Here is a 12,378-nt window from a genome sequence, read left to right as displayed (position 1 = left end):
AAGCAATGAAACATGGTCGTGCTGCTCTTTAGGTTATATATTTACAAATTAATTCTGAGGAAAGAAATTTTTTTTTAATTTCAAATGCAAAGTTCTAGGAGCTATAAACATGAAACATATTAATAAAACTAATATTTTACCTTTTTTGTTCTACAGAAAACCCAATTCCTATTGCATTATTGTTTATATTGCAGAAATCTAGTAGTCTACTCTAGTTTTGGCCCATACTTATTTAACAGATAAACATTAGAGTAAAGCAAAATGTTCCAAGGATGGGACCTATCTTCTATAGATTATAGTAGATATAGATATAGTTAGATATAATGTAGAATAAAAATTTTAAGTAGAGAATGATCATTGGCACTAAATATCATAAAGTAAGAATGTTGATATGTTTGAGATAATTTTATGTTGTTTCAATTAATGTCAAGATCTTACTTCTTGGGGCATCTGGGTAGCTCAGTAGGTTAAAGCCTCTGTCTTCGGCTTGGGTCATGATCTCAGGGTCCTGGGATCAAGCCCCACTCTCTCTCTGCCTGCCTCTCTGCCTACTTGTGATCTGTCAAATAAATAAAAATCTTAAAAAAAGATCTTACTTCTTTCCATAAAATTTCTACATAATATTCAGGAGATACAATAGTATGCCCATCTTATCCATAGGTATATGTGGATAAAATCCAAGACCCCCAGTGGATGCCTGAAACCAAGTGTTGTCCTGCCCCTATGTATACTGTGGTTTTTTTCCCTGTATATACCTACATACCAAGATAAAGTTTAATGTATAAATTAAACACAGTAAAATATTAACAATAATAACTGGTAATAGAACAAATATAAGAATATGCTATAATAAAAGTTATATGAATATGGTTTCTCAAAATATCTTACTGTACTCACCCTTCTTGTGGTGATGAAAGATTGATAAAGTGCCTATATGATGAGATGAAGTGAATAACGTAGGCATTGTTAATATATTGTTATTTTTAGGTTACTATTAACCTAATAATAGATCAAAAGGAAGATTATCTGCTTTCACACCATGGTTGACTATGGGTAACTGAATCACAGAAAGCAAAACCTTGGGTAAGAGGATATTATTATATTAGAAATAAATATTCCTACAGTGTCATTATTTCAAGGAAAAGCCAGTTCTAATACATAGAAGAATGGGTTACATTTATATTTTTTTATAAAATTATGTAACTGTTCTTAAAAGATACAGAAAATCAGCTTTTTAAATTCAATTCTTCATTAGATAGTTTTAACGGCCTCTTCCCCCGGTGTATCACACGTTATATAGAAAATGATTGTAGTCAACCGATCTCTAGACCTACAGTATCCAATATGGTAGCAACTACCCATGTTTGGTTATTGAGCACTCAAAATGATAGTTTAGATTAAGATGGGCTGTAAATGTAAAACACATACTAGATTACAAAGGTTTGGTACAAAAAATTATGTAAAATATCTCAAAACCTCTTTTATATTGCTTAAATATTGAAATGATAACATTTTAGATATATCATGCTAAGTAAAATATTAAATTTCACTTGCTTTAATTTTTTTTATGTGGCTACTAGAAAATTTCAAATTGCACATTGGTTTGCATTTATTCACATGTTTCTGTCAAACAGAGCTAACTTCATCCTTTCAGATTTGCCAACAAGATATATGAGTTCAGGGCTAAAAGGAGGGGGAAAGATTAGAGAGGGAAAAACCCCATCTCCCAACTCTTGATCTTAAGATCTTCTGCTTCTCAGAGTTGCTTGGAGCTTGTGAGAATTTTTAGAGGTAGGAGAAAAAGTTTCTCAAGTATGCTGAACATGAACCCCTTACATAAGAGAGTTGAGCTCTAGTGTATTTGATATATATTATGGTACATGAAAGTTTGTGGCTCAGAAACCCAGAGAATCTCTTTATGACTTAACTCCCTCACGGTTCATTCAGCTGCAGTTTGTGTAGGTTTTGATTACATTCTTTTGCATACTTAGCTGAAACTAACATTTTATGACATAAAGAGAGGGAGACCCAGGAATCCAGACCCCAAAGCTGAAGTCCTGTATCGTACTATTTGCCGTCTCACTGGCCACCTGACAATAACAATTAGTCCTTCCTTGACACTTGCTCTGACTAAATAAAATGGATGACTATAGAAAATTGTGTAGTAAAGTTATTTTAATTCCTTAAAATTAGAAAAAAATTTGAGGTTGACCTTTATTTTGGTAAAGGTGCTTGAGTCAGTGCACCTATCTTTCCATATATTCTTTCTTCCATACTTTTTTTTTCAAATCATCATTTTTAAAAAATTGACCCCTCCCTGACCAGGCTGCAGTTGACACACCACTTTTCATGTAGTGACAGACCAGTATAATGCCTGAGAGGTAATAAGATAGAATTTGACTCTTGTCTTAAAGCTTGTTTTTTTTACAGGCTTGTTTTTCAAACTCTGTGTACCTTAGGTTTTTATTTGTAAATTGGGAATAAAAACCATAGCTCCCAGGATTGTGGTGAGGCTCATCCAATGCAGGTAACATATAGCAAGTGCCTGGTACATCATTAGCATCAGTAAGAGATCAGCTGGTATTGAGCTCTCACATTGATTGTCATCACTAGATGTGAAAACAATATTGATGAATTGCTTTCTAGTGTGGCTTCAAAGCCAGATATAACTGTTTCAAAAACACATTTTTAATTTTAACATGCTTTAAAATATACATCTAAATACTGTAAGAACATGTCTTTACTAGATTTTCTTTTTAGAATTCATTTTAGTCTTTTTGTATTATGTTTAAAATTAATATGAAAAGTGAAAATAAATCATTATATGTAAACTAAAACATACTGTTTTTGACCCTCTGTCCTTAGTCTGTTAAATTTAATTTTAAATCTTTTGCTAAAGAAAATTTTACTTAATCTGCTTAATATGTGCTAGCTTTTTAGCTTATTATATCATGAAATATACTAGAAAATACTTTTGGGTTGTCTAAAGTTTGAATAATTAGGAGACTCAATAAACTTGCTAAGTTAAAGTCAAATAGTATATGGATCTGCAGGTCTTGAAAGTTAAGCTTTTTTGTGTTCTCTTTTTTTGGTATGATTTATTAGCTTTAATGTAGAAATTTTGTGAGCAAATATAAAAATGTCATTTTCCCCCCAAAACTCTGTAGGACAAAAGGCTAAATTTCTATCCTACTGAAAACCTAAATACAGTTAATGAAACAAGAAAGCTGTCCTCAGATCATACATCTTAAAATCTATTTTCGTCCTTGGATTTAGTTCTGGCTACTCTTCCTGAAAATCTGAAATCTGCAAAAGCAATTAGATAGTGAATAGAATTTTGGAAAAGTAAGAAAAATACATTGCATTGGTTTGGTTGACTCATCTCCTTGTATTTTGTGTTAGAAATGAGTCATGTAAAGACCTTATCTAAACGTAGCTTCTGTTGAACTTTTTTTATTTTTATTTTTTGTAGTTTCAGTGTTTTATTTAAATTATAGTCAACATACAATGCAATGCTAGTTTCAGGTGCAGAATCCAGTGATCCATCAACCACACACAATAGCCAATGCCTACCACCACAAGTGCCCTCCCCAATACCCATCACCTATCCAGCCCATACCTTACCCCCAGGAACTCTCAGTTTGTTCTCTGTAGTTGTGTCTTGAGCGCCTGGGTGGCTCTTTTGGTTAAATGTCTGCCTTTGGCTCAGGTCATGATCCTGGGGTCCTGGGATCGAGCCCCACATCAGGCTCCCTGCTCAGAGGGAAGGCTGTTTCTCCCCCTCCCACTCCCCCTACTTGTGTTTTCTCTCTGTCAAATAAATAAATAAAATCTTTTTTTAAAAGTGTCTGTTTAATGGTTTGCCTTTCTATTTTTTGTTCACCCTGTATTCATTTGTTTCTTAAATTTCACATATGGGTAAAATCATATTTCTCTTCTTTCTCTTAGCAAAATATTCTCTAGCTCTGTCCACGTCATTGCAAATGGCAAGAGTTCATTCTTTTTGATGGCTGACGAATATGTATACACACACACACACAACACACACACATGATCTCAGTTTGTGATTCTTCTTTATCCGTTCATCAGTCAATGGACATATGGACATTTGGGCTCTTTACATAATTTGGCCTGTTCATAATGCTGCTGTAAACATTGGAAGGCATATATCCCTTTGAATCAGTATTTTGTATCCTTTGGGAAATACCTAGTAGTGCAATTGCTGGGCCATAGAGTAGCTCTATTTTTAACTCTTTGAGGACCCTCCATACTGTGTTTTAGAGTGGCCACACCAGTTCAAGTTCTTACCAACAGTGCAAGAGGGTTCCCCTTTCTCCTCATCTTCGCCAATACCGATTGTTTCCTTTGTTGTTCATTTTAATCATTCTGACAGGTGGAAGGTGATACCTTATTGTAGTTTTGATTTGCATTTCTCTGATGATGAGTGATGTTCAGCATCTTTTCAGTTGTCAGTTAGCCATCTGCATGGCTTCTTTAATCACCTTGTTGGCTACAGTTCTTTGTTTTTTTCTGTTTCTTTACCACAGAAGTTTTCTCCTGCCACTTCATCTGGATTCCATTCCCTTGAAGTCTTGCTGGAACTCCACAGATACTTGACTGTTGATATAGCCATGATTTCAAAAAGTTTTGCCTTTTTTTTAATTAATTGAAATTGAATCTATGCTCATGTCTGTCCATTCATTCATTTGTTCTTCTGTCTTTCATCATCCTCTTTTAAAAATTGTCTCCCCAGGCTGCTTTTCATATTTGGCTCTCTTTTCTTCAGTTTTCTCATTTATTTGATTATATTTTTATACTCTTTCCTTTCCACTCAATAAATTGCTCTGAATAGTTATGCATTAAAGCATTCACTAGTTATTTTGAGGCTGTTATCTAAGATATTTATCTCTAAGTTTCCTCTAAGTAAAGAATAGCAAAGAGTACAGATTTAACTCACAGGCTGGACACTTGTACTGGATGAAAATTGATGCCTTGCTTTTGCCCTGTGTTTCCCATTTTCTTAAAGTTTCCAATGGCCAAATAGAGAGGTGTTACATGAGATTTGGATTTTTTTCATCAATTATAGTACTCTGTATGTGAAGTATATTTAATTTTTTTAAAAGCACTCTTATTGGGGTATAAATCACCATAACCATACAGTTCACTCATCTTTAGTTAATTTTTGTCTATGGTGTGAGGTAGGGTGACAACTTCATTCTTTTGCATATGGTTATTCAGGAATCACCTGCTGAAAAGACTATTCTTTACCTGGTGTATGGTCTTGGTGCCCTTGTTGAAAATAAGTTGACCATAGAAGTGTGGGCTTACTTCTAGATTCTCAATTCTTAGACATTGATTTAATGTCTAATGCCAGTATTACATTGTGTTGATTACATTGCTTTGTATTGAGTTTTAAAATTTAAGTCTAAATACTTAGTTCTCCTTTTTCAAGATTGTTTTGATGGTCTGGGTCCCTTGCAATTCCATATGAGTTTTAGCATCAGCATGTCAGTTATTATAAAGAAGTCAGCTGGGCTTCTCACAGGGACTGCATTGAATCTGTACATCATTTTGGGGAGTATTAAGTCTTCTAATTCATGAACATGAAATACTCTCTTTTATTTAAACTTTCTTTAATTCCTTAAACAGTGTTTTGTACATTTCAAGTTATAAATTTTGTACTTCAAATTATTCCTCAGTATTTAATTCTTGTGAAACTATTATAAATGGAATTAATTCCATTTCCAGATTGTTCATTCCAAGCATATAGAAATAAAAGTTGACTTTTGTGTATTGATTTTGTATCCTGAAGCATTGCTGAACTTGTTTATCAGTTCTAATAGTTTTGGTAGTAGATTCCCTAAGATTTTCAGTGATTAATTTCTTAGGAGACAAGGAATGGATCACATCATTTAAGAGCCTTTATATCCCAGTTCTTCGGCTCAGTCTGAGCAGCAGTTCCAGAGTTACTACATCAGTTCCTTCAGAGTTCTTCCTCTCCCATGCTAGCTCCCAACTCCTTTTCTTACTTTTTTCTGCCATTCACAGTATCACTGGTAACTGTGGGCCTGTAAGACTTGGAAGTTGGTAATTAATGGGCTGGGAAATTATGAATATTTTTTGCTTTACTGTCTTGTAGTCACTTTTGCTAAATAATTATAAATGTAGCATCAATGTTTATATTTGGCTGGGATATTGGAGTGACAAATAATAATTTGATTCTAAAACTCTTGGGAATAATAAAGTGCTATATAAGCTTTTACTGATGATAAAAATTACTTAATATTTTTGGGGTGCCTGGGCGGCTTGGTCACTTAAGCATCTGTCATGAACCTGGGGTCTTTATTTATTTATTTGAGAGAGAGAGAAAGTGTGTGTGTGTGTGTGTGTACATGTACGGGGAGGGGGGCAAGCAGACTCCCCGCTGAGCAGGGAGCCTAATGCAGGGCTCCATCCTAGGACCATAGGTTCATGATCTGAGCTTAAGGCAGACGCTTAACTGATTGAGCCACCCAAGCACCCCAAAAGTGATTCAATATTAATTTGTGTCTTAAATAGTAGTTGTTTTTAGTAGTTGTTATTATTTGAAAGGTCAGGTTTACCTGAAGATAAGCTGAGACAGTAATCTTTCCCACACTGCTCCACTCACTCAGGCAGTCTGAACAAAGAAAAGGACATGTAGGAATGCAATTCTAAAAGATTATCAGGCTGTCCTATTAAGTTACCTTAATTTAGCATCATGGAATTTGTGGAGAAGAAAACGAGCTAGTGTAGCTTCAAATCTAAAACAGTTTTACTTTACTGCCCTCTAGAGGCAGTTATTTCATAATGCTGTCTTTTAAAAACCACCTAGAAGTTGCTTCCAAACTGGATGTAGAACAGGAGGAAAAGGTGGGTTGTTCTTTGTAGGTAATTTCTCTGCACTTCTCTCAAAATTGTTCTTTCCCTAGTAGGTGATCAGCATGCATTGTCTCCTACTGAGTGAATTAATCTGAATGGTGCTAGAAGATGCCAATAGATTTATTTATTTAGACAGATCTTGAAGAATTTGGTGTTTTATGGGGAGACTTAAAACAAATATTCTAAAATTCCTCTTTATGAGTTTAATTAAATCTTGTATACTTAGGATGATAATTTAATAGCATCTTCCTATATGACATCCAATTAATAACAAAATAATCTAGTTGGGGATCAGTTATAGACATTATACATGAAATAATTCTATTTCAAACAACTTCATAAGCTATTATTTGGATATTTCAAAGACTAGTGTTATCCATGTACTTCAAAAGCTTTTCTTATTTGTTTCTGAAAACTTCTATATCTGTATATCCAAATCTCAATTAATTAAAGGATATAGTTCTTTTTAATTAGGCCACAATATGTGCAGACTGTATATTTTAAATTATTGGATAATTCTATAGATATGTTGTAGCATCATTTTAGTAAATCATAATCTATTGAATATTTAGTTTTGATAATAACAATTATCAGTTGATGTAAAATTGACAGTGTAAAATAATTATAAAATTGGAAAACAATATATTTTAACGTATCAGGATTATTGAATAAGAGAAGAAAAGTCTTTAAAATATTACAATTTAAAGCCAACCTGAAAGTATGTTTTCTGACATGAACATAACTTTGTAAGAAGTTGACTTTGCTATAGAAGAAAAGCATTATGTTGTTGTTTTCAAACAGAACTAGTATTTATCTGTTGGAAATCATAACACACATACCAGTTGATGCTTAGCTGAATCCCCCTATTTCCCCAAACAGAAGATTGTGGGAGATTTATTCACTAATGAAAATTTCAAATTGTGTTTCTTTCTCAGTTTAAAATAATAGCTTACAGACATAATATGCTATTTGAATTAGAAAAACATTAGCCATTTCTAGAAAATATTTTCTAACTTTATTGTAGGAAGAGATCAAATTGGTAGACAAGTTTGTAATAAAAATCCCAATGAGTTAAATGAAAAAATAATTATTTTTCAGTTGTAATTTATATAAATAACTGTGTCCTGTAAGTCCATGGCAATCCATTCTTGCTTTATGAATATATGATTATATTAAATAAGTGCATTGTGAGTTTGGGATTAGAAGGCTAATAGACATTGTGGTTTCCTAAAGAGAATTTTATTCCAACTCTTCATATGAAAAATCTGTATCTAGTTCCAAGTTTTTGCTCAACTCTCTCCTCCATTTTTAGTTCTTCCCACTACTTGCTAAAATGCCTATTCAATGCCTGAATCAGTACTGCCACCTTGTGATATTTTTCTTAATTTTATCTGGCCAAATTCTTACTCCTTTCCTTGGGTACTATTTATCTCTAATTTACTGGTTTAGTCTTCCCCACATCTGCACATGTTTTATCTCTCTGGATTAGAACCTCTTCTAGGGTAGGACCCATGTCACTTGAGTATCCCTACTAGTGGTCTCTCCTGGATATTTCTTCAACGCATTGGAATAGTGGAATAGTTAATATAACAACTGTCCCTGTCACTGTTTACCAAAAAGGAAGTAAAAATTAGCTTTTGTGGTTTATTTCACAACTCAAGTGTCTGTCTTGCCAAACAAAGGGGTTGAAAAATTATTAGCTTGTGGATTTAGAATGAAATATAACTTCCCAGTTTATTATGTTTGATGGTCATCTTTTTTTTTAAAATACATTTTCCATTTCTCTATTTTTGCAGCTTTTGTCATTCCTTCAGGGTTTGTTTACTTTTTACCACGAGGGATATGAACTCGCCCAGGAATTTACACCATATAAGCAACAACTTCAGTTCAACTTGCAGAATGTAAGACTATACCTGTTCTCACTGCTTCTCCTTAGTGAATCAGTGGGGACAGAGAAACTAACTATAATGAAGCCAAGCCTTGGAGTATTTCAAAAACTTATCTAATTTAGAAAAGTCATTTAATAAATTTATTAAAACTTTTTTTCTAGCTGCTGGTTGAAAGTGTACCAAGGAGGAGTTAATCATATGTTAGAAAAATTTATGCTAGCAAATTTCATAGAAATAAATATTACTGAGATATAGATAATAGGTACTTGGAAGGCTGGAAACTTTTGCCTTGATCCAAGGTTCTCATTATTTTACTGGGTGACTTCAGGCAAGTCTTATTTTCTTTTTTCTTTTTTTTTTTTTTTTTTTTTTTTTTCAATTTTTTCAGTGTTCCAAGATTCATTGTTTATGCACAAAGGGTAACATTTCTATATTTGTGAAATGAAAAGGTTAAACTTTAGCATGGAAGGAATGTCCTTTTCCTCTCTGAAATCGCATATAATAAAAGTGATATTTTTATTTTCTAATAATTTAAATGTGGCTTTTAAGCATTCATAGACTGCTTTAAAGCTTAATGGAGAATTATTTATAAACATCCTATCTATTTCTGTTAGGGCTTGTTTTGTAAAGTTATCTAATCCTTTTAGTATCTGATTTTATTTTTATACAAATTCAGATTTACAGATGCTAAGCATCACTTAGAAACACACACACACTACACATACACATACACATACTCACACAACTTACCCAATCCATTTCTGCATTATCAAACCTGACAAATAAGAAAGTTGTATTTGTTGAGAACTTGTATAAATGAAGTTATACATTTAATGCTCAATGGCCAAAATAATTTGGAAATATTTCACTTAATTTACTATCAAATCTTGTCTTCCATTGCTTATCTGATTGTTGCCATTGTGAAGATGTTCAGTAAGTGAAACTATGGGGTTGGAGTGTCCCATGACAAATAGGTAATTGTATTTATTCTACTTGTGTTTTGGGTTTTAACCTTTTATTTAATCTAGATTTTCTAGCAGAATTGGTTTCACATGCAAGTCATCCCATTGTTTTTCAATATGGAATGCATTTGAACTTTTAAAGTAAATATTAAAAGGGAAAATTATAAAAGCCAAAATATTTTTATGATTTATTTCCATATAAATTACAATTATATTAAAATCCCTGCAGTTCAAGAACAAGAGAGGAATGTAAGGAATTAAAAAATTTCTGATCCTTATGTTTAAAAGAATCTGAAAAAAAAAAAAAAAAAAAGCTTAAGAAGTAGCAAAAATGGCAGTTAAGAATTTCTAACTTTGGGTTCAGTTCTTTTATTATGAGCCAGAACAAACTTTGGGTTGGGTGGTGGTGATTTTTGTTTCCAAACATATGGCTTGCTTCCAAACATTGTGATCTAATGTGGCCTGAATGCAAAAGAGATCAAGAAAAGCCTTACGTTTTCTATATCTTACCTTAGGTAAACTTGCTGTAATGTGAGTAAACTATTTTTTTGTAATAGAAGCTAGAGCTAGCAAACCCATTCATTTTTATGAGTTAATTTATACGCTAACTTCATGATAACTATTTCTGAAAACCAAGCTAAGCGATATTTCTTCCAAAAAGTTTTAAGAACACGGGTTCTCAAAACTGATAGGAAATAATGAAATTATTGTTTCTGTTTACTTAAGACAAGGAATAATTTTGAAAGTACTCGACAAGAAGTAGAGCGATTGATGCAGAGAATGAAATCTGCCAACCAAGATTACAGACCACCCAGCCAGTGGACAATGGAAGGCTACCTTTATGTCCAGGAGAAACGTGAGTCACAAAGACATAACTTAATTAGTCTTATGATTAACATTTTGTTTCGTGAGATTTGACTTGGTTAGTGTTTTTTCCTTCAAATAGGAAGACTGCAGTCCTTACAGCTTTATCATATTTAGTATGCTCTCCTACTTTCTCTTCTTACAGCATTATTTCATTAAATTCTGTGCTCTATTAGTTTCCAGGAGTAAAACTGGCAATTCTGTAATGTCAAATTGGCACTTTTTACTTCCTGAGGTTATAAATAAGCAGTATGGCACTATTATAATTGCTTACACTAAGACAGTTTTCTCACAAAAATTAATAAAATGCCATTCAAACTTGTATAAATAGGATTCTTTCTGCATGATACTTGAATTGAATGGAACCAGTCTGACTAAACTGTTTCAAACCAGATATGCTCTAATGCAAGTGCATTATATTATATTATTATATTATACCTGTTTATGGTAAAGGAGCAGTTATTTTTATTTCCAATCCATTATGGATCTATGTCTTTGTAAAACACAAAATCATATGCTTGGATTTTGCAGTAATGCCCAATGATTGTAAAAGTTTTGAAATGCTGAGTGAAGTACTAAATGAAGTACTTTCTGTACTATTGTCATATATTAGGACTCAAAAAACACATAGAATAGCACTGCTCTGGGGTCTCCATATCAGTAAGTAATAGATTAATGAAGTTGTTTTGATATTATAGTTAAAAGGGTTGAGATGGGAAAGCTAGAGATACTGAGTTGGCTGTGGAAGTTTTTCACGTAATGCCATATGATTACTAAAATGCCAGCACATCTCATGTTTGACATTATCAGATGATGCTCATTTGTTAAATAACAGTATGTAAGCAAATAATGATTTGATCCAACAGACTCAGCAAATATTTATTACTGTATGGATTAGATGATAGAGGGCTGCTGGCTCAGGAGATCTGAGTTTCAGATTTTTCTCTTTCATCAGTATCGACTTTGACCAGTCTGCTGTTTTTGGATATTAAAATAAATCTAATGACCTGCCTCGCTATTCTGTAATTAGGCCATAAATAAATCACTTTCAGCACAATTTCATGGAGGGGAAAAAAAAAAACAACTAATCCATTGGTCATATACAGAGTATATGGTTTTAACTCAGAATACTTAGGAAATCTTTAAATACTTGTTTTGAATAACTGTTTCAGATTTGAAAACCCCAGTGTGAGGGTACATAGAGAGGGGCTTACATTTTGCATCAATAAAATGTTTTCCTGACAGAAAAATGTATTGATAAAGAGGCTTGTTCAAACATGCATGTGGTAGAGGAGGTGGCATCCTCTAAAGATTTTTTTATTCATTAAGATGCAGTGTTTTATTTCTTGAGTTTTTAGTGTTGTTGTTGTTGTTTAATTCCCCCAGTGTTACATAGTTGCTAATCTCTTTGTGGGCGTACAGTATTTTGTTCTAAAGAAAAAAGCTTTGGATTACCTAGCACATTTTTTTTTTTACATTGATCTTCAAGTTAATCGTGTTTATTTGGTGCTTGGGAGTCCATCCATTGGACAATGCTGTAGTTTACTTACTCTACAGGTATTGGACATTTGGGTCAAAATATAAGCATAGGCCCTTTAGTAACTTGGGGACTGCATGGGTGCACAAAATGCAATGTTTTATGCACCCATCTGATGTTGGTATGTTGTGTTTTAAGAATCATGACTTCTCTGGGTTGGTCTGAGCTGATGATAAAGCCCTTCGTGACACCAACTTTTCTTTGAAATTTGCTATCCTTCTAAGTG

At 33.1% G+C, this 12,378-nt stretch overlaps 1 protein-coding gene across 8 annotated transcripts in view; it reads left to right on the top strand.

Annotated features, from left to right (window-relative positions):
• Window positions 1–12,378, top strand: part of ARHGAP42 (Rho GTPase activating protein 42) — a 314,994-nt gene that overhangs the window by 228,222 nt on the left and 74,394 nt on the right. For all 8 annotated transcript variants that reach the window (XM_046017388.1, XM_046017387.1, XM_046017393.1 and 5 more), the window contains 2 exons: window positions 8,697–8,801; window positions 10,478–10,607. In XM_046017388.1, coding sequence (XP_045873344.1) covers window positions 8,697–8,801; window positions 10,478–10,607 — 235 coding nt within the window. The remainder of the gene's footprint in view (window positions 1–8,696; window positions 8,802–10,477; window positions 10,608–12,378) is intronic.

The sequence above is a fragment of the Meles meles genome, chromosome 8 (assembly GCF_922984935.1).
Source record: "Meles meles chromosome 8, mMelMel3.1 paternal haplotype, whole genome shotgun sequence".
Lineage (NCBI taxonomy): Eukaryota > Metazoa > Chordata > Mammalia > Carnivora > Mustelidae > Meles > Meles meles.
Note: the sequence above shows the minus strand (reverse complement) of the source record. Positions and strands in the feature narration are given on the sequence as shown.